Consider the following 23,347-nt stretch of genomic DNA (forward strand, 5'->3'; position numbering starts at 1 on the left):
TAATGATGGCATAACGTGCGGTTTTTCCGAGTGCGGATTCAGAGTTTAGTCGAAGGATTTTCCCCCTTAAGATGGGGGACACCGATAGGGCGCAGAAATGGAGCTAACATGTGTTGCAAATAGAGAAGAGAACTCTTTTGATTTTGGGCTTCTTCCTGTCGTTTCTCATGTGGGGTTCAGACGTTTATTTGACATGATAAGCAGCTGAGGGCCAAAGGGGGGTATAGACATATATATACAGTGTGGCACGGTTTTATTTTTATGTTTATATACTGTGTATACTGTATAATGTATGTGTGTGTGTTTTCCAGTTATGGAAGTGGAAAGAACCCACAGATGCAGGCTTCATAAGGAACTCAGTATCCATTATACTGAACTGACTGTTCTGCTCCACGTTTTCCCAATTTACCCATGTTGTTTCACATTCAAATGGAAATTATCGGAGACACTTTTATGGAAATCCAATGGTTTCAATCACCACGGTCATAAAAAAAATATATATGTCTGCTATGAAGACAACAAAGTCAGACAGAGGGATTGAAAGAGAGAGAAAACTATGTATATTTTTGTAAAATAGTAAATCATCTGGACCTCCAAGGATAGATTCACCATTTCTTAAACCAGGCCTTAAAATGTTAGATTATATGATTTATAACGCTTGATGATTGAGAAACTTGCAGCACCTCTCTGCTGCAGCTTCTCACTACAGTCTTAATTGCACTCCAGTGGGGCAAACATTTAATCTCTAAAACACATGTTGAATCTCTTTTCGAAAACACATTATTGTCTCACGGTCTTTATAGGTTATAATCTGAAAATAAATGTTGCAAACCATGCATTTTAGCAAGTTTTTCCAGGTTTTATTGTCTGTTTTGCACTTCCACAAATCAGCTCTTTTGGCTTCATCTGCTTAAGAGACTAGAAACAGGAGGATGTGGGGGGGTCGGCATGGATTTAAATTAATTAATAGTATTAAAATAAAAAATGCATGAGTTTGTATTTCGTTCTGACTAGCGCAAAATAAAATCAGCATACTGGTTTTGCTTTTTCTCTATTGAATCGTCTTAGATTAAATTCAAGGTTAGGCGAGTATAGGGATATAGGGTCATACCCTAAGTATGAATTTCATTCATGGGAGCAACTGAACTGGATATGAATGTTTACCCATCAGCCAGTGTGGTAAACATTCCATAGGAACAGTCAGCTCCGCCATTTAAGTGGCGCCCCCTATTGACACTACAACCTCTAAAAGTACAGAGCTGTCCAAAACAGCTCACCTTATTTTTGTAGCTCTTTTAATTACTGAGATATAGGGCTTCAAAGCTGACCTCTGTTCGGGGTTCAAAGGTCAATATCTCCTTTTAGGCTCCACTGAAATGTCCCAAACTTAGATATGTGAAGCTACAACAGGAGCCGTTCCTAAAATGTGTTTGAATTTCTTCTACGATAAAGTAAAAAAAAAAAGAAAAAAGATTTTATTACATTTAGAATGTGATGGTCTTGAAATCCACATTAGGAAAACAAATGTGACAAAAATTCCAACCCCACCTGTTTACCACACTGGCTGATGGGTACATTCAAATTTTCAGCGCAAACGCTGACATTTATATCCAGTTAAATTGTATCTATAACCCTTTTTCAACTGCACCAAAAACCCGCTCGGAAATAGTCAGGAATATTCATGTATCATTCGATCATTTCATATCCGATTTAGAATCCAAAATCAGAAGTCATTGCCTTTTTTACCGCATGCGGGACCATGAAATGTTTTGATTGTGTGGAGAACCCCATGCGCTGGGCTCCGAGCCACTCCAGCACTGCCCCAAGCCGGTCTCCGAACCGGAGGAGCGTCTCCGCTCCCTGCCACCAAAGGACCACCATCAGGCGCTGTGGGTACGAGCATGGATACTCCATGCTTCTTCTACCTTTTTTTTTCCGATTACACTGCAACCATGACACGCCCCTTTTTGCAGCATGTTCATGATGTCGAACGTGACACCAGAAAAAATAAAGGCAAAATGAAGGTCTACTGGAAATGGGAAAAGTGTCAATCGGCTATTTTTAGGGGGTTTACCCGGGTTTAAAGAACCTAGGTATACCCACTAATTTTGGTGTACAAATGGTATATGAATGAAGTGCATACTGAGGGTATGACCCTATATCCCTATTCTCTCCCAACCTTGAATTTAATAGACCATTCAATAGAGAAAACGCAAAACCAGTATCCCGCTTTTATTTTGGGATAGTCCAGACAAAATACAGCACCCATGCATTTTAAATTTTAACACATCCATTGTCCTCCTTCCCCTCCCTACGGTGGAGTACTTTTGGACTTACTTACTAGTACTTACTTCAATTATTATATATATCATTATTGCTGATCATTTTGGCCAGCGAGCGCCTAAGATCAAGATTCAAGAAAATAGATCAGATAATAAACGCACGCCACATAGCGTTGAACCGGTCCACGCTCTCTGCCTCCTCCTTACCACCCTGAGAAGTGGCCCCTCGGCCACAGTTTAAATTTTGTTTTATGTAGTATGAAAAAAGTCTGACAATTCTGCTCTGGGACACTGTTCAATAGATTCATTTTCGTGACTATGAGCACGAAATGCATGAGACTGGGTTGTAAATAGCTGAAGTTCTGGAGTATATACTATACAGCCAAAAAGCACATACTGTGTCTATATATATATATATATATATATATGTTTGTATATTTATGTTTGTCCACATAGGTAAGGACCAGTACATGTTTTGGGGGGAAGATAAGGGTTCTTTATCTCACGAATGATGCATTCTGTCAAAGCATTTACAACACACACTAAGTGGAAATCAGCTACACATTAGTGGACACGGAGTATCCATTTTATTTTTTTGGATTGTAGGATAGGATTAGGGTTGTGTTACAGTCGCTAGCCCAAAATACAGTCTTTTTTTTTACATCAGTCCCTCTGGTCAAACCATGAAACGTGGTGCGCTAATGTGCACTAATAAACCTTAAAACCCAGATTTGTCTGTATCGGACTGTGTCAATAACCCTCACTGAGTGTTCCTCCCTCCCTTTTTAAAAAACCCTCTCTCTCTCTCTCTCTCCAGTTCAGTTTATTATGAGTCCTCACATCTAAAAGGACTCTCTGGAGCGGCAGAAAAGAGACGAGGTGAAAAGAGTGTGCGGTGTTTTCTTTTGCTGTGGCTTTTTCTTTTCCAGGCGTCCTCTAAAATGAACCCGGGGCCAGAGTTGGCTGCTCCGCATGTGGTGCGGTGGTGGCACAGAGATTGAGGGAGAGAGAGAGGGGGGGGAGAGATGGAGGGAGAGAGAGAGGGAGGGAGAGAGGTGGAGGGAGAGAGAAGGAGGGAGAGAGAAGGAGGGAGAGATAGGGAGGAAAAGAGAGGGAGGGAGAACGATGGAGGGAGATAGAGGGAGGGAAAGAGGAGTAGATAAAGAGAAGTGAGAAAAGGAGATTGAAAAAGTAAACAAATGTTACACTGTTTCAGGTTGTTTCGAAATTAAGGCTTGTTGTTATTAGGTTTGGGGGTTTATGGGGTGATTTGTGGATTCAATGTTCACTTTCTGCCCCTATGCTTCTATAATCTGTTTTTATATGAAGTAATCCCTCGATGATACTTTTCAAAATCAGAATAATGAAATGATCCTTTTTCAGTATTTTTATGAGCGCTGGTTAAAGCACAGAGTTAAATAAATGACCAGTGCAGAGATCTTATTAGTAAGTCTTTGTTGACCTTTGGGACCTTTGTATCTAATTTGGGCGGCATGTGGTTGGCTTGTTGGCGTCACAGTCGTTGCATTTCATTTTGTATTAATTTTCCATCTCAAACTGTTTGCCTCGTCCTAGAAGGTCTGATGTGTTGATCTTGGCCTGAAGCGATCTGTCCATCAGGATGTGGCGATAAAGCGATAGCATGCTGTCTTTCAGTTAGGGTATATAGGGATGTACATATTGTCATATTATGTCATTTTATTGTTGTCTGACACTTTTACTTGAATTCGATGTTTGGTTCGATATCACGCCTGACATTGCAATTTAGTCCAATCCGTTTTTTTCATGTCTTTATATTCTTAAGCATATATTGTGATATAGGCTGGTGATATTAGTGTACTTATATATATATATATATATATATATATATATATATATATATATATATATATATATATATATATATATAGACATATTGGTATCTATTTATTGATATATTGGTATCTATATATTCAGATATAGATACCATATATATATATATATATATATATATAAAGTGATATATATATAGTGATATTGATATGAATAACTCCATCACCCAGCCAGCAGCTTTTAGTTGGTCTGGGTGGATGTATTGGTGTATGAAACCATGTCTTTCTGGTCCGGAAAAAACACTCTGCAGCTCCTGACATTCTCTTCATAATCAGCACGGTGTGCACAGATGCTGCTCGGCGGGTTTCTCGGGGGGTCGGCGAAGGCCAGTCGTGTGGCGTGCGCACGCCCATATGGGGCCCTAGTGCTGAAGAGGAACCCAAAAAAGAAAAAGAAAAAACCCTCAATAAACGCGGCACGGGACGATGGGCAGGGTGGGTGGGTCGCTGGGTGGGTGGGTGTGGAGGTTGAAGGGTGCGCTTGTCAAGATGGAGGCTGCAGTGAGCGCTCCAGTGGCCGCTGGGGCTGTTTTGATGGTGTAATGTGAAACGGCTGGCGGGCGGAGTGAGCGAGTGAGAGAGAGGGAATAGAAGAGGGGAGAAGAGAGAGAGAGCTGGAGAGGAGGGAGACGACAATCCCCCCCTTTGTCCGCTCGGCTCGGGCCGGTGTCACTCGGCGCTCGGAGCGGGACCCTCAGCGAAGCCAAACTCATCATCCTCCTCCTTCACCTCCGCCACCCATCGCGATTGCCTTGATCACTCGCTCGCCCGCTCGCTCTGTCAGGCTCCGCCTGCCGTCTCCCGACTCGTCCGCCTGTCTGTTTTTATCGCTCGCGTCTCTTTTCTGGTCTTTTTCATCTTCACTGCTCATTTCACCGCTCTACTCTCTTGCTCTCTTACTCTCCCTGCCGTTTTACACCGAATAACCCCAATAAAAATGTTTTTCTCCCAATTCGACAACAGAAACACAAAGTGTTTTTTTTTTTCCTCTTTCCTCCTCCTCCTCTCATCTCCGTCTGCAGTCTCCCGTGGTGTCGGTGGGCTTCGCCAGATTCCATCCCAACCTGGTGGTGGGCGGCACCTACTCGGGACAGATCGTCCTGTGGGACAACCGGAGCCACCGCCGGACCCCTGTCCAGAGGACCCCGCTGTCTGCCGCTGCGCACACTGTAAGCCGGCGGCCATGTTTTTCCCAAAAGTCAGATTTACGCACTCTCCAATGCAATTCCCATCATTTTTTAATTCCTATACGACATACTGTAAGTGCCTAAATACTTGGGCTGCAGCACGTACTTATACTGTACTAAGGCCTAAAAACTAATGTTCTTGCTTTAACTACACACAACTGTGTACACACACGCACGCAATTCATCAGTGCCAGTCAAATTCTAGACAACTTTAAAGAAAGCACAAACATCAGCTCCCTTGCGCCAGAGAACTCATTGACCCCTGTGAAACGACGGGCCAATATTGCATTATCTTCATTGTTGTCACTAGGCAACACAGACCCACACATGTAACAACAACACATACAGTATATATATATATATATATATGCGCCCATAGCGCCGCACGCCACCCTACACGGTATGAGTTTAAAGTGTGCGTGGACTCCAGAAATGACGGCCCGTCTGTGGAGCCCCGCAGCCGGTCGGCCGAGGCACTGAATGGAGGCTTTGTGGGGCCCGGCGGACAAATCAATTACAGCCCAGTAATGACATAATGGTTTCACACACTCCTGTGGATTTGCACAGCAGCCCGTGTCCCAAAGAGCAATTTTAAGAGGTCCACTGCACACAGGCATCTGGCGAGTTTACTACAAGGGCCGCAGCATCAGAGAGGGGTCCGGGACTCACGACATTGCATCACCCGAAAAAGAGGGCGACAGCGAATGAGCCAACGGTGTTGCGTCATTAGGGCCGAACGAGAACATCAAGTTTGCCCTTTCAAGATTCTTCTGCAGCTGGTTCACCCCAGCACAAAATGAATGAGCCGGGGCCCCGTAACATGGAGTAGTCACTGTCTTAGAGATGGGACGCAACAAGTTCAGTGAAATGTGTTGCTCAAAGCAGAGATAAAAAAAATCACCATCACCGTGCCTGAGAGAACAATCAGGATTACCACTGTAGCCCTGATCATGCAGCTCTATGAATAATAGATGACGATACGTTGAAGCAAAACTAGTGTCTCACCTATTCCCAGAACCCCAGCTGCGAGGATGTCTGTCCTCCTGATATCCACATAATGTCTTTGTGTGTGTGTGTGTGTGTGTGCACAGCACCCGGTGTACTGCGTGAACGTGGTGGGAACCCAGAACGCCAACAACCTGATCACAGTGTCCACAGACGGACGCATGTGCTCCTGGAGCCTGGACATGCTCTCCCAGCCGCAGGTGCGGGGAAGCACTCATATGTTGCTGATGTTTTTTCGGGGTGTCTGTGTGCGAGAAACAGGTTGCACGCAATTATCATTCAAATACCTCCAGTGCAGTTTAACACATTTTTTACCACTTCAATCAAAATGCATGAAGCAAATTATTCACTTCAAAATGTTGATACATGTTTATCTAGCTATCTGTCTGTTTATCTATCGATCGCATGAGAATGTTTCAAATGCCACTTTTTGTGGAACCTGCAGGAGAGCATGGAGCTGGTGTACAACAAGTCTAAGCCAGTGGCGGTGACAGGCATGGCATTCCCCACTGGCGACGTCAACAACTACGTTGTGGGCAGCGAGGAGGGCACCGTGTACACGGCATCCAGACACGGCAGGCGAGTCCACACACACACACACGCACGCACGCACGCACGCACACACACACGTTACAGTTAACAATCGAAAACATGAATTTCTCATCCCCCGACAGCAAGGCGGGGATCTGCGAGATGTTTGAGGGCCATCAGGGGCCGGTGACGGGCATCAGCTGCCACAATGCCGTTGGCCCCGTGGACTTCTCCCACCTGTTCGCCACCTCCTCCTTCGACTGGACCGTCAAGCTGTGGAGCACCAAGGTGTGTGTGTGTGTGTGTGTCTGTGTGTGCATATATGGTTTAAAATGACAACACACCTGAATAAACACCAGCGTTAATAAGACATAATCATAATCATAATAATAATAATATAATAATCATGATGAATAATGATAATAATCATAATCTTTATCATCTAAAATGTATTTTTTTCCAATTCGTTTGTTAAATCTTTTATTTATATATCGTCTTCTTTTAGGTCATTTTTTTTATATTTTCTGTGCATCTTCCGATTTATGTCAAAAACATTTTGTGCTCTTTTAAATCGACATCAACCCAACTAATGTTTTTCAAGATGACTCTAAACCACCTATACCTGTGTGTGTGTGTGATTGTGTGCGTGTGTGTGTGTGTGTGTGTGTGTGTGTGTGTGTGTGTGTGTGTGTGTGTGTGTGTGTGTGTGTGTGTGTGTGTGTGTGTGTGTGTGTGTGTCTGTGAGAGAGAGGGGATGAGTGAGCCTTGCACAGGCTCAGATTTTATGTTGCACAGTGTTGTTTTGGAAAAACAGGGCTGAAAGTCATTATTTTCAATGAGGGAGAGTGTGAGTGTGACTGTCTGTGTTTACGTGTGTGTGTGTGTGTGTGTGTGTGTGTGTGTGTGTGTGTGTGTGTGTGTGCTTGTATGCGTGTGCACTTGTGCCCCCGCCACTGAATTAACTAGTGGGACCGATATGACCGTATTCGGTTCACCCGCTGCTCTTTTTTTTTTTGTTTGTGCGGCTCTTGGTCGTGCACGTGAAGACCGGGGTTTCCCGCTGCGTGCAGGTGAGCTCACTGAGTCAGAAAACTCAGCTCTGGTTTTCAGTCTGCTCGCCGAGTCAAAAAGAATCAAATAAAAGCCTGTTACTGAGGCGCCTTGTCAGCTCCAGAGCAGGGTTTTCTTTTTTTCTTTTTTCTGCTTGTTGGTTCAAACTGCCGCCTCCAATTCCGTTTGGGAGAGTTTTGGTAGCAGCCAAATAAAAAAAAAAAAAGGAACATTAGTCTGTCTGTCAGAGTGCCTGTTGTCTGTGGTCGTAAACTTACCTGGTAGTTTTTTAGTAACAAAGCTCTCCATCCAGTCTGGTTAAGCTGTTGCGTTAAAGTGGCAATCCATGAGGTCTGCGTCGGCTGGATTACACTCCCAGTCCCAGAATTTGGTCAAATTCTTCTCCCGAAAACATGTCTTATTCTCATCGATTTGTTTTTCTTTCCTTCGACTAAAACCCGCCACACTGGTTTATCAAATTGACTCTTGCACATGCCCGATATTTGCTTGTGACAGAACCCGCCAACAAAAATGGAAACAGCATACAGAGGATGACAAACAGTACATGATGCAAATAAAAAACGTGTCCGGCAAGTAAATGATCAAATATGACATTTTCACCAAAACCATTTTACAGATGACAGACTTTAACAGCTATTGCAGTTTTATGTTCATATTGACATGTACGGCCTGAATCAGAAAAAAAGGATCACTTCACAGAACTTGAAACCACATTCAGACTTACAGCACAAGAATGCGTCCGCCTCCAGCCTTATTTTAATGGTCGCGACTTTCTGTCACCTTTTAAAGCAATCAAAAACATTTGAGTGCGTCTGGTCTGCATATCTCTTTCTGAAGGGTCCGGCGCGGAAGAAGAAATGCAGCCAGGGCCCAAGACGGCCGACCGCTGACTTGGAAAGTGCCGATGTGGCTCCGTGGCGGTCGGCCGTCTGGTGACAGTCGGGCCATTTACGCTGCTCTGCTGATTGAAAGGAGCGAGGGGGAGGGGAGGGGGAGAGATAGAGATAGAGAAGGAAAGCGATGGAGGGATGGAGACGGTGAGGGTGGGTCGCTGGACGGTGGGTTGGTCTCAACGCCAAAAAGACAGACAGAGCGGGAATTTTCCGTGATTTATAAAATGTTTGTATAATAATAATAATAAAAAATATTGATAATAATTAAATTAATTATGGCTTGGAGCTCACAGGCCACCTGAAGCTGTTGGACGGAGCCCAGATAGGAGCAGAGAGACGGAAGCAAGGGAGGATGGGAGATGTGAGTCTCCTTGATAGAAAGAAAGACAGGAAATAGGTTGAGAACTGAGAGACGGATACCGAGGTGTGGATGGAAAACGTAGAAACCATGTCTCTACTAATATGCCCGGTCGTCTGCAATGAGACCGTGATGACTGGTACCCCCTCTTCCCTACGCCACCAGCATCCTGTGTCAGATATTAAAACATTCCATGGATTTTCAGGAGTGTGCGTTATTTTTTATTTTTTTAAGGATTTGGGAATTCCCATCCCTTTGAGGTCGACCACAGGAATGTACGCCTGTCTCCCAATCCCATATAACCCCCTATGTGTGCGTGTGTGTGGGCATGCAGAATACCTGAATTTATGGTGTGTATGTGTGTTTGTGTGTGTGTGTGTGTGTGTGTGTGTGTGTGTGTGTTTGTGTAAACACACACACACACACACACACACGCACACACACACTCACTCAGGTACCGCACATACTTCTGCTTACCACTCATATGCATCACAAACCATTTCAATACACACACACACGCAATTTTTCCTGCCTGTGTTTTTTACTCTGCGTGGTGCAAACAGTGTGGTTAGTGAAAACATTTGGGGTCTGAAGACGTCCCTGACACGAGTCTCTCTCTCTCTCTCGACCCCGAAAAAACACCTGATGCCGATGCTAATATTTTGACAAGTCTCTCGCTCGCTCGCTCCCTCTCTCTCTTTCTCTCTCTCTCTCTCTCTCTCTCTCTCTCTCTCTCTCACTGTCAGACTGCACCGTAGCCAAATTACCATTTCACGACCAACTTTTTCGGGGTCAGACAAGTCAGCGGAATTGGCATCAGATTGGCGATTGCCAGATCCACCGCTCTTCTTCAGAGATGTTTGTTTCATATTTATTTATTTTCTTTTTTATTTATTCATTTGCTGTTGTTTTTTTTACAGGGTTATCACTATTGTGTTACAGCATCTATTTGGGGGAAATGTTTCTCAGTAAATCTGGTGGTGGTAATTTAGGATAAATCAACCTCTGCTGCGCCGGTAGAGAAGCCTGCTGAGATCCTTCTGGGAGCTCCATCTTAGAGGGATAATAAGAAGGAGTTACACAAGGTGCGGCGCCGCGCGGATCAAGCGGGATCCCCAGATTAGTTTCCAAGACCTTGTTGCTGTGGATTATTTAACACAAAAAAAACACCTCACTTCAGGGATTATGATAGATTTCGGAACAGACTACGGCAAAATAGTAGTTTACTTTTAGGAAACGCTGGAAAGATGTCGCCAGGCGAATCAGGCGGACTCACTACACATTTCGATGGAATGTTTGACCTGTTGGTTGGTTAACTAAAAATATATACAGTTTATATAGAGAGAGAGAGGCCGGAACCTCAATGTTTAGCTTGTGTGTGAGAGAGAAACAAGAGATTTTTAATATTATTTATTGATTATATATATAGTTTACATAACATTTTATTTAAGCTTAGCTTTACTTATCTATATCTATATATTTGTTTCTTTATTTATTTATTTATTTTTTTAATTATCATCATTTACATGTATAAATATTTTTGGGCAGCAATGTGTACATTTTTCAATTTATTTTTCAATTTTCATTTTAGGTTAGCTTTACTAATCCATACTACTGTATATATATATATATATATATAACTTAATTTTAGTAATAATATTTATTTTAGTTTATATCCTTCACTTTTTGTTTTCCATTTGCTTCGGCCATGTAAAGGTACAGTATGTTTCTCATGTCACTAAAGCCGTTTGAATTGAATGGGAATTGAGAAAGAGAGAGAGAGAGAGGGTAAAATGGACAGACGGGGGAGGGAGGAAGAGAGAGAGAGAGAGAGAGAGAAGAGAGAGAGAGACAACAGGCTGCATTCCTGCCTCTGCCGTCCCAGTCTACCTGTCTCCTCTCCCCCACACCTCCGCACCTCCACACCTCCTCCCGTCCTCCCACTCCACCCCTCTCTACCTGCAGCAGGAATGCAGCTCTGGAATCTGCAGCTCCAGCCCCTCGCGGAGGGGGAATCTCCGGCCTAAACACACAAACACACACACACACACACACACACACACACACACACACACACACACACACACCTCACTTTTCAGCCCCCATTGTCCACTCCCCACGTCTCTCTCTCTCCCTTCGTCTCTCCCTCCCTCCCTCCCAGACAGCTGTTGTGCTGGGGTTACTGTACACCTTGTGGACGAGCGTCTCTTTCATCTCTCGCTGCAGTTTTTATGGCGCTGTGTGAATGTGCGAGGCTTTTTAATTAGACTCTTTACCCAGACAGGCCCCAAGGCTGAGGCAGCGCCACTCTGTCTGAAGCCGCCTGTCTCTCTCTCTCTCTCTCTCTCTCTCTTTCCTTCCCTCCGTCTGTCTGTCTCCGTCTGTCTGTCTCTGTCTCTCTGTCTCTGCCTCTTTCTGCCTGCAGGCCGCGGTCTCTTCACAGTGAATGTTGGTTAAAATGCGTAATGCAAAAAAACAAACACGTGATTAACACGAGGACGGCGTGAACTTAATTGATAAAATATAGGTAAAATAAATATAGATATATATATAGATATATAAATAAAATATAGGCAAAGAATTATTTCTTAAAATGAATTCATAAAATAGCCTAATAAAATAAATGCAAAACATAAATTCATAAAATTAATTCATAAAATTGATTAATAACATAAATGCAAAAAGTAGATGAATACAATCAATTCACGAAATAAATGAACAAAATAAAAAAAATGATAAATAGAATAAATAACAATAAAAATACATACATACACTTTTTAAAACAAATTTATTTAGTAATTCATTTAAAGTAAGTAAAATTACACTACACAACTGACTGTATTTTCTTAAGTTTTTTCCACATTATCTTTTTAACTGTTTAACTGTTTTTTTTTGTTGTTATGTTTATATATTGCGAGCCCCCCCGTTGTACATTCAGCTTATACCAACTTTATTGAAGGGAAACATCTCAACAAAGACACACACACACTCACACACACGCACAGTAGATCTCTGCCTCCATTTACAATTTCCACTCCTTCTCACAGCGGAAGCCACATACCTGAGTAACACCTCCCCCCACCCTCCCACCCCCCATCCCTCTCCCCAATCTCTCCCTCTTTCAGCACAACAAGCCTCTCTACTCTTTCGAGGACAACGCCGACTACGTGTACGACGTCATGTGGTCGCCCGTGCACCCGGCGCTGTTCGCCGCCGTGGACGGCATGGGACGTCTGGACCTGTGGAACCTCAACAACGACACAGAGGTGTGTGGGGGCTTGCGTGGGGTGTGCACATGGGTGAGAGCGTGCACGTCCATCCGTCCGTCCGTACTCACTCTGGTCAGCAAGTATGGCTGGGGTGGGAGGGGTGTGTGTGTGTGTGTGTGTGTGTGTGTGTGTGTGTGTGTGTGTGTGTGTGTGTGTGTGTGTGTGTGTGTGTGTGTGTGTGTGTCTGTGTGTGTGTGTGTGTGTGTGTGTGTGTGTTTTTGGTATCCTCAGGGGCTGGAGTTTGGACGCCAGCCCGAACCCACCACCGCCATACAACCACGCATTCCCCTCCCAGAAACCACCCCACCCCCGCCCCTACATCCTCACACACACACACACACACACACACACACACACACACACTGTGAAGATTCCCCCCATGGGCGTTCCTCCTACAGCCCTCGCCCTAAATCACCCTGGGGGTGACATCTTCCCAACTCCCACCCAGACCCGATATTGGCCGCCGTCGCCACCGCCGCCCGACAACCTCCGTCCAAGACATCCTCCCTCGTTCCTTCCTCTCCTCCGTCCCCACTATCGCTTCTCGAACAAGCGCACAAATGTGCAGAACCCTCAGCCCACAGTCCACAGTCCACATGCTAGAACAAAAATAATTTGGAAAACCAACGTTACTCGTAGAATTCCAGAACTTTGAGTTTCCCAATACTGATCTGGCAGCTCGGCTCCATCATAGATCATCTTCTGAATTAGCTCCAATGAAATGACAGTGTGCTCTTTTTTATTTATTTATTTGTTTGTTATCTTAAACTCCATATGAAAGGATTCTCGGCGCTCCCTTGCCTCTCTCTCTCTCTCTCTCTCTCTCTCTCTCTCTCTCTCTCTCTCTCTCTCTCTCCCCTCTCTCCCTGTCTCTGTCTTCGTTTCCATGGAGACCACACTCTGCCCCGCTTCCCCTTCCTCTGCTTCTTCTATTGTACCTCAGTCCTCCCTGTTAAACTCGTTTTGCTGTAAAGGAGCAAAAAAAAACGACTATTCAATTCGTCTCATCGCGCCACGGTCGCATGCCATCTCCTCTCCTGTCCGCTCTTGTCTCCTGCCGGTTCACCGTGGTGTCCCTTTGACCCCGGGGCGTCGGACACTACCGCGGTGTCCTCATCCTCCTGCAGGGGACAAGGTTCCCATGGTCGCCATAACAGGGGGCCTTTCACCGACGGAGGAAGAGTTCATTATCGACGGCCTAACTCGGCTAACAATGTGCTTTATGAGAAACATTTGGTTTGGCGCACACACGCGCACACACACACACACACACACACACACACACGCACGCACGCAAAAACCCACTCGCACACAGTCAATCTCGTAGCCACAGACTTCCATTGTTGCCATCATATTAAAAACACTCGCATAACAACATTAGCCAAGCGGAGCAGCGCGGCGCGCCTGGTTCTCATTTCCCCCCACACACACACACACACACACACACACACACACACACACACACGCACGCGCGCACACACACACACACACACACACATGGAAACACACACACACAGCCAATTTAGAGCGCTCAGTTCAGTTCCACTCGGGCGGAGCGGGAGAAGCTAGCAGGCTAATGGCAGCCAGTCTGTGGTTAGTGCTGATCGAAATGCGCGGAAGCCGCCGCATTAGGGGATGCGGTGCCAGGGCTTCTGTCTCCACTGGCGACATGCGTCAAACGCAGCTTCCGCTTGGTCGGGAACGGGTGATATCTGCCGGACGCTCAGGAGCAGGCGAGCGTCGCTCGGACCTCGGCCTCCGCCAGGGACCCCTCTCTTTAGGCCGCCGTCAACAGCGGCTACGTCCAAAGCATGTCAAACCCTTCGCGAGCACAAAAGGACAACAATAAGGAACGTCTTTCATTTGATCAAAATCTTCATTTGATGTGTATTTTCTTGGACGGGGAGGAGATGGCGTTCTCAACGTCGATCACATTCTTAATGGTGTTCTCAAGGTTCGTTTGGGCCGGGTTTTTTTTTTTTTTTTTTAATGGGGCATTCCATGATCATCTTACAGTATGTGCTTAAAGTCCTGCGTCAAGCCTCCTGTTTGTCACACCGGCCCGTGTTTGAAACAGTATTACCGTTTCCTCTAGGTGCCGACGGCGAGCGCCACCATCGAGGGGGCGTCGGCCCTCAACAGAGTCCGCTGGTCGTCCGGAGGGAAGGAGGTTGCCGTGGGCGACTCGGAAGGTCGCGTCTGGATCTACGACACCGGAGAGGTATATGGTCTCCATGTCCTGTCGCATCTGTATGCGGGACGTGGGGGGTCATTTTTTGGTTCCAGAGAAATGTCCAATGGGTTTGAAGCGAGCTCTGTGAGGACTCTCTAAGGAGAACGTGTAGAGACAAGAAGTACAAAGAGCGTTCCCAGTAAAACCTCCACATGTGCCGCAACGCGCCAATTTTAGAACTTTCAGACGCGTATGTTTACCCAACTGTCAGTTTTGCCGTGGAGGTTTGTGCTTGATATTTTCCTTCTCTCTCTCTCTCTCTCTCTCTCTCTCTCTCTCTCACTCTCTCGGCTCTTTAAAATGGCCTCCACATGTCTTTACCGCCGGCACAAAGTGGGCCAACCACCCTGCCTGCGCCTCGGAAGGCTCATTTTTTTGGGCACTGGTCTTGAGCCCTGCGTGCGGCCATGTTAGCCTAGCCGAAGGGCTAATTTTAGACCGTCCGAGAGGCTCCGGGCGGAGCGTGCGCCGCCTCTCCGGCTCGGTGGGAATGGGGAGCCATCAATAAAAGCAAGTGCAGTTGAAAGGTTTTTACAGCTCGACAGAGAGAGAAGCGGGAGACGGCGGATGGTAAACAAGAAGCTAAAACGAGGGTGGAGACGGCTCCTGTTGTTTTTCTCCAAAACTTACCCCAACTACCGGTCTCCAGTTCCTCCTGCTAAACTAACGGACATCTCCAGTAATGTTATGGAGGAGCCACCCTGCTGTGGGGAACGCAGGGGGGCTAGGGCGGGGTGGTGCTGGGGGTTGTCAAACGGCTGCCTCCTCCGTCTCCATGTTCCAATTTTAATTACAGCCTGGCCCTGTGGAGCGGTTGCAGCTTGGGTGGCAGCCACCACCACCACCACCACCACCACCGCCACCACCTTCCATCCCTCTCATGCTGACGCCTACAGCACGAGGCTCCGGCCGGACACCGAGGGCAGTTCAGAGGGTTCCTCTGTTATTCCTGTGGTGAAGGACAGGATGTTAAGTAGTGTTAGCCAATGTGAAGGACTCCAAACCCAGAGGCGTGACGCTGTTTAATGTTGTCTTTTTCATGCGTGATTCAGTTATAAAACATGGAAAGGGATGATGGGGGGGGCATTTTTTACCTGGCTCTTTGGTGTCAACTATTTAATTATGTCAATGTATTTTTGGTCAGAGTCCGAGCTTTTTCTTTAGTGTTTCTGTTATTGCGAGTAAAAAAAAAAAGGGGGAAAAGTCTACACAAATTCACAAGGCCCCCTAGTGCATGAGGCTCATAGCAACTGCCTAACTGCCATACGCAAAGACCGCCTCTGCTCATAATATTAGTCTACATAATATTGGTCCTCACAGTCCTCATAATATTGGTCCTCACAGTCCTCATAATATTAGTCCTCATAATATTGGTCCCACAGTCCTCATAATATAGTCCTCATTGTCCTAATAATATTTCTGACAGATCTTAGAGTTATTTATAAATGATCTTTATTTATTTATCAGTTGAATGTACAGAAAACATAGGCATACTAAATGAGCTAGAGATATCGGAGTGATGAGCTCGACAGAAGAGTCGAGGCCGACGGGGCTACGCCTCATTAGTCCTCATAATAATAGTCCTTATAGGCATAGTATTGAAACGTTGCGTCATCCAACACACTTTAATCGCAAGGTACTTTTTGACAATTCGTAGGAACACACACGTCGCCCTAGTGGTCATTCTGTGTACTGTACCTGTCCTCTCCATAGCTGTCGGTGGCGCACAGCGACGACTGGGCGCGCTTCGCCCGCACCCTCATGGAGATCCGCGCCAACCGGGCGGACAGCGAGGAGGAGGTCCCTGTGGAGCTGGCTTCATAGGATCAGAGCAAACGGGGCAGGATCTCCACCAATCAAAGAACACGTGGCACTCGTCATAGGTAGCTTCTCAACCTCAACTCGGCTAATTCTATTCCGTCTCCCCCTCACTTTAATGCACTGTAACTGTTTTCGTCCGGCCAAGGACGTGCTCTTCGTACTGTATGGTTTGCATCTGCACTCCCGTTAATGCAGAAGTAAATGTAGTTCTAGTTATTCACTATTTATGTCCTTACATTGTTTATGTTTACCGTCCTCCCGTGTTGGTTTTCTGTTCTTATTCAGTCATACGGTAAGGTGGTATGTAAGCTTGCAGTTAATGAGCCAATGTGAAAAGTGAGCAGTCTTATAGCCTTATGAAGCTGAGTGTATTGCACTATCGTTAAACAATAAACAAAAAAACAAAGACAGGGTCCGTAGTCTAGCGCTGAATATTGTTTACAAAATGTCATGATCATTGTTTGTTTGATGCTTCTTCTTCTTCTTCTTCTTCTCTACTAACCCCGCATGCAGCACACCCTGCACAATACGACGGACACATAAACGTTACGTTAATATGAATATCGTTGTTGGTGGCTTTTTGTCATTGTCACAGGGCCATGTCGGTATCAGCTTAACAAAAAGAAATGGGGTGGAGGAGTCTGGTTTTGCACTTTTGTCTCTTTGTTGAAGCTCAGAGATCTGTACTGCTGTATAATATTTATCTAATTGTACCGATTAACAAGATGGATATTGTGATGCAGATCGCTGGATGTTGAACCATTAAAAGCCTCGAGCCTGGAGAACTGGACTGCTTTGTTTCGCACGGGATATTTCACAACCAAAGGGCACACGTACATTTGGTTTGACTGACACAAACTCCTCTTTACTCTTATACACATATTGCTGCCATACGTACAGTGCAGCAAGGCACAATTATTATGAAACAGCAGCAGTTGTGTGCAACCCCTGTGTTGTATAGAAGAAGAGATATAGAAGATAAGATAACACTTTATTATCCCCTGGGGGAATACATTCAGTTTACATTCAGCTGCTTTTTTTTGGTTGTAATCTTACACGTGTACATAACTTATGACATAAATAGATGTGTCGCAATGAAAATATGCCTTTTCTTGCATGTACAGTATCGGAGCACGAATGGAAGACTGGAGAAGGAGCGCCAGCTGCCGAGTCATCGATAACACTTGAGGAAAACAAACGTTGTCTTCTTACACTTCCAGAGCTTTCTGTGCGCCGGTGGAACTCTAATGGAAAAACACACAACTACAGTACACACGCACACGCGCACACACACACACACATCTCAGCGCCGCACGCTCACCGTGACGCGCCCGTCAAGTCGAAAGTTAAAACAAACACCGCGCGGCCGTCCTACAAAGAAAAAGATCCGGGCGCCAGTCAGTACAGAGCTAACCAACATGGTTTCATATCGTTTATACAGGTTATAGTTTACGTAGGGAATTCCTTTCAGACGTCGTCAAACTGAAAACAAAACATAAATACTTTATTGAACTTGAACGTCTACATACAGCAGACTAGTCTACTAGTCTGTGTGTGTGTGACGGAGCACCCTCGTCTCTGCCTGGTACCGACAGAATGATTTTGGGGGGGTGGGGGGGTGAGCGGTCCTCACGGGGGGCAGGCCTTCGTCAGCACGGCGTAGCGGGGGAGATGGAGTCCGAACTTGCTCTCGATGCCGGCGAACGTGGCCACGGCCAACCTGAAGCCGCCGATGTGGTCGGGGTTGGGCGCCGGCAGGCTGATCCGAGACTTGGGGGTGGGCTCCGAGCCAGCCGGCCTTCTGCCGGGCGGAGAGGGGGGTCAGAGCCGGAGAGAGGGAGAAAGAGAGAGAAAGACCAGAGACCAGAGATTTAAAATAACTTTTTTTTTTTTTAATACATTTTATTGAACTTACCTTGCGTGTTTAGATACACAAAAAAGATTTGCTTTTGCTGCATAAGCAAAACATGCTCTTAAAACTGAAACCGAAAAATATGTATTTTAATAATAGTGATAGTTTAATAAATAAGCATGAATAAACAAATAACAATCATCAAAAAATGCAGCAGTCAAACTTCCCTCTTGTAGAGAGAGAGGGAGACAAAAGAATGATGACGAGATGAAGGGAGCAAAGCAAAGGTTAGAAAAAGGGAGTAGCATGGAGGGAAAGCTGGTGGAAAACCATCAGCGGAAAAAGAAAGAAAAAAAAACCGGGGGGGTAGTAGTTGTCATGTGAATGAAACAGGAGAAGTGAGAGAGGACGAGAGGGAGGGCGAGAGAAGGCGTTTTACGAGACAATGTCGAACCATGAAAACAAACATCTCAATGGAATATTAGGGAGCGGAGAGCGGGGTGACCCCCCGCGGCGGTGGAAGCAGGGGCTTCACGCTGAGCGGCACGGTTCGGTTTGAACAGCTCGTTTCAAACCACACGCATCGTGCACTGGGTCTGCGAGCCATTCAGTCGTTCTATTTCAGGGTTTTTTTTTTTTTGCTATTTGTTTTTTTTTTTTTTTTATGTAGAAGAAACGTTTCAAGTTTTCCCACCTCCACGTCTCGGTCCTTTCAGAGGGAGTGAGGTTTTTTTTGTGTGTCTTTTTATAAAACGACATATTTTCCAGGAGGGAAATATATGCAGAAAAATGTGAAAAGTACATTTACTACTCTCATGGATTCTATCTGCCCTGCATTGTGGTGCAGTGAGACACTGGGGTTTGGGGGAGGGATGGAGGGGGGATGGAGGGGGGAGTCACATTCAGAGCTCTGAGCGATGGTTTTAGTCCGTCAGCTGATGTGCTCCGAAATTATTTTTAGTCTTGTGGCATTTCTTTCTTTCCCTCTTTCTTTGGCGTCGGAGGGAGAGAGCGCCCGTCACAACCAGCGGCAACGACTAAAAATTAACCCTCCGCTGCCCGAAGAGGCGCGTCCAAGAGTTTCCTTTTATCCCACAAACTTATTTCCGAGGAACTTGCAATTGACACGGACACATGCAAGTACGAGAAGAAGAACCGATCTAGAATATGACAAGTGACGCCGAAAGTGTGAAAGCGGCTGAAATCCAGGTGTGTGGAAGAAGAGAGAGCGGGGAGGGGGTGGACACCTACTGTCCTCCGAAGTCGACGTAGAACCACCGCTGCAGGACCTCGTAGGTTGCCAGGGTGACGCCGAACTGAGGCGAGGAGCGGAACACCCGAGCTTCGGGGAGAGGAGAGCGGGGAGGTCGTTTGAGTGGACAAAAAAATGTAAAGGCAAAAAGGAAAAAATAGTTCAGGATGTCATAAGAATACACATTTAAGGTGCTAGTCAAGTAAAAATACCTCTGTGAGGGGCTGGGTTGAATAAAATCGATTGAATTCAATAGTTAGTCATATTTCTGAATCTATTTGAAAACTGTAACATTGACACTGTTGTTTGGAAGTTATGCAAACATTCTCTGAAATGAAATACCAGTCACAAATAAATGTAAAAGTATTACAATTTATTCCATGATATATTTTGGTAATGCACATCAGATGGTACACTGAAAAGTTGGTAGCGATTCTCATTATGTATAAAATGTCGATGTATCTTATCAAAATTGGATTGCATCCATACTCCCTGCATCGTACCTCCAGACCCCTTCCAGAAGGCCCGGGGCCCCTCCTCCTGCAAGATCTTCCAGAAGCAGTCCATCAGGCCATGGTAGGTGGTCTGGCCGGCACGCGCCGCCACCTGCAGCCTGGTCTTGATCACGTCAGCCGGGGTCACCATGGAGGCGGCCGGCATGCCTGTGGAGAGACCCGGCGCTAGTCACAACCAGGAGGGGGGGGTTCCAAATACATCCTGGGAGAAAAAAGGTCACCATTCTGTCGAATTAGATGACCGGCTAATTCATTCCTGATAACATTCACTCTGTGTAATTGTACCGGAAGGTGATTTTTTTCTCCCCCTTTCGAAACCTGTCACGCTCGATCCCGTGTCCTCTTTTTTTTTCTGCCGCCGGCATCCCACACACATACACACACACACACACACACACACACACACACACACTCTTTCAATTCACCACAAGTGGCGAAAAAGCTCCTATTCCTTTACCTTAAACCAATCCATACGCCGGCCTCTGCAATGCAGCCAGTCAAGCCAAGCCATTATTCAATCTCCCTCTCTATCCCTCCCTCTTCTCCCCTCTTTTCTTACAGTCGCCTGAAAGGGTACAGACAATGGACGATAATGAGAGCGACAAATGCTGTACCCCTGTGTATGAGTGTGTGTGTGTGTGTGTGTGTGTGTGTATGTGTGTGTGTGTGTGTGGATGTGTGGGTGTGTGTGTGTGTGTGTGTGTGTGTCTGTGTGTGAGAGTGACTGGCTGACGAAAGGGAGTGACTGCGTGGCCCCCACTCCAGCCACTTCAGCTATGAATGGGCTCAATCATCGATGGCTTGGCCATTACCATCAACTGCCCTCTTGACAACTTCTTGGTTTTTGTAACGGCAAAACGAGCTATTCAGCCTCCTGATCAACTCAGTGTTAGGTAGCACACAGGCACCCTGCGAGGAGTGACCACCTGCGCTGAGAAGAGGGAGGGGGGTCGAGAACGGAGAGAGGAAAGGGAAGGAGGGGAGGGGGTAGAGAAAATGTGAGTTGGTGTATAGGAGAATGGGGGAGAAGGAGGGAGGAGAAGAGTGGAGAGGAAAGGAGGAGGTGAGAGGTGAGGATGGAGAGGAGGCGGGGAGGGGAAGAGGAGAGGTGAGGAGAGGTGAGTTCGGGGGGGGGGGGCAGAAGAGGGGGAGGAGAGGAGTAAAAAATGAGAGGAGAGGAGGAGGAGGGGGTGTGGATAAAGAGAGGAGAGGTGGGGAACAAGAGAGGTGAGGGAGGAAGGGGCGATGAAGTCAGAGGATGATGGGAGGAGGTGGAGGAGAGGGGTGGAGAGACAAGCGGAGGTGGAGGGGAGGACGGTGAGTCCGACGGAGGCGTGGTCCGACCACAGCGAAAAAAGAACACGCAAAACAACAAGGTGGCTGGAAACGCCTTTGGAGGAAAAGAGGAATATCCCAAAACTCAGCACAGTCACATAGCGCCGCTAACTGTATGACGAGGGTCGGAAAGGGGGGGGTTTCGATACCACACCCCTAAATACCAGTGACTGAACCTCTCTTCCTCCGCGGAAAGAAACGAAAACCATCCCTCCGCAACTCCTCCCTCGGCACGCGAAAACAGAGGAGTTGGAGATGGCCAGAGCTGCTTTCTTCAGGGACCCGGCGTACGCTGGGCCAAATAATGCTGCGCAAACTGAGCGTGTAATTCAATTTCCTGTGCTGACTGTAAAGCGCTAATTGCCAAAATGCCCTAACCGCTGATAAATGTATGAAAGAGGATGATAAATGTTTGGTGCCGGCTGAGACATAAAAATTCCACGGGGTGAATTTCAGCGTGGAGTCTCAGGCGGGCCGCGGCAGTCAGTCTTGTGGGGAGAAAACCAAAGTTTGAAAAAATGGTTTGGGAGGGCCAGAACTTATATGACTTTTCCACGTTTGCCCCGCGCTGCTACCTACCGATAGGTCCCGGAGGATTCAAAATAAATATGAATACTTTTCCTTTTACACCGACAGTCCAAACCCAAAGCGGGCTGTTTCACTATCTGCTTTTCTTTCATGTGCTGTGGAACCGCTAAAAATCCCATATTAAAACCCTGCGAGGCCTTCAGTACATGCGAGTGTGTGTGTGTGTGTGTGTGTGTGTGTGTGTGTGTGTGCCTGTGTGTGTGTGTGCCTGTGTGTGCCTGTGTGTGTGTGTGTGTGCATGTGTGTTAGCGTTGGAAACTTCTCCGTGCCTGCTTGGCAGCCGTCCGAGGTGCTTCCAAAACCAACCCCAGTCCCCAATCACGCAGCAGCGCTCTAATTAGCAGCTACCGCCATGGAGCCTGCGGTCAGAAGGCAGCCGGGCTTCCTGGCCCCTCGGCTCCCGCCGCCGCTAGGGCCCGAGCGCGCCGGAGGTCTGGGTACGAGCGCGCGGCAATATCTGGCGCAACACTTTCCTTCACATCTCGGCCCGGACCTGCCGCACGAGGTGTGATTATCCCCATTGACGTTTTTATTTTTTGTTTTTTTTGCATAGACAGTGACATTGCAAACTCCACCCCACAACCCGCACATAGAGGACAGATTGTCGACTTCACAGCGGGAACGCTCTCATGGCAGAAAATGCACTATTCTGCAGGGGTTGTTTTTTTTTTATTACATTTCGGCTCTCCAGCCATAGTGGCGGGTAGACTCAAAAATTAGCAGTCTCATAAATTGCCGTGCCAAAATATCGTGGCCCCCCAACAACTGAAGGGGGACTGTGGCATGTGAATTACACCGTATTAAGGGTGTAAAACTTCAGTCAGAGATTGATTGACAACATAAAGCTGTACAGCGGGTCCTTATAGAAACGCTGTTGTCTTGGTCTCACAACACCACAAGCATTTTCCATTTCACACATTTGGCATCTTTTTTGCAAGCGGAATTTACCTCCAAGCGTCACACCGATGCAGCTTTATTGTATAAGCCTTCTGCTTTCCACAGAGGAACAATGCATCGCACGTTCTAGCCTCAGCTCCTGCCTCATACAATACTGTGTGAGGCAGGTAAAGAAAACTTAATTGAGAAAATGAAGGAATATCAACAGCAGCACAGAGCTTTGCATCGCTTTCCCACTGGCTGCAGTGCACTACAGCAGTGTTTCTCAAATGGGGGTACTCGTTCCCCTAGGGGTACTGCAGGGGTACTGCAGGGGGTACTGATTTAAAAAAATGTTTTGAGAAATACTGGTTATTTGTAATTATAGAATAATAATTGCAGAATTTG

At 46.3% G+C, this 23,347-nt stretch overlaps 2 protein-coding genes across 2 annotated transcripts in view; one reads left to right on the forward strand and one right to left on the reverse strand.

Annotated features, from left to right (window-relative positions):
• The window catches only part of dync1i1a (dynein cytoplasmic 1 intermediate chain 1a), a gene marked incomplete at both ends in the record, with an annotated part of 54,500 nt that extends 37,976 nt beyond the window's left edge, over window positions 1-16,524 (forward strand). Inside the window, 7 exons of the mRNA XM_080002553.1 lie at window positions 5,176-5,322; window positions 6,432-6,545; window positions 6,791-6,924; window positions 7,020-7,164; window positions 12,324-12,464; window positions 14,563-14,688; window positions 16,414-16,524. Of these exons, the coding sequence (XP_079858679.1) occupies window positions 5,176-5,322; window positions 6,432-6,545; window positions 6,791-6,924; window positions 7,020-7,164; window positions 12,324-12,464; window positions 14,563-14,688; window positions 16,414-16,524 (918 nt within the window). The remainder of the gene's footprint in view (window positions 1-5,175; window positions 5,323-6,431; window positions 6,546-6,790; window positions 6,925-7,019; window positions 7,165-12,323; window positions 12,465-14,562; window positions 14,689-16,413) is intronic.
• Window positions 16,525-18,150: 1,626 nt separating this feature from the next.
• slc25a13 (solute carrier family 25 member 13) overlaps window positions 18,151-23,347 on the reverse strand; it is a gene marked incomplete at both ends in the record, with an annotated part of 54,549 nt that continues 49,352 nt past the window's right edge. The window contains 3 exons of the mRNA XM_080018533.1: window positions 18,151-18,322; window positions 19,625-19,715; window positions 20,129-20,287. Of these exons, the coding sequence (XP_079874659.1) occupies window positions 18,151-18,322; window positions 19,625-19,715; window positions 20,129-20,287 (422 nt within the window). The remainder of the gene's footprint in view (window positions 18,323-19,624; window positions 19,716-20,128; window positions 20,288-23,347) is intronic.

The sequence above is a fragment of the Zeus faber genome, assembly GCF_960531495.2.
Source record: "Zeus faber genome assembly, chromosome: 1".
Lineage (NCBI taxonomy): Eukaryota > Metazoa > Chordata > Actinopteri > Zeiformes > Zeidae > Zeus > Zeus faber.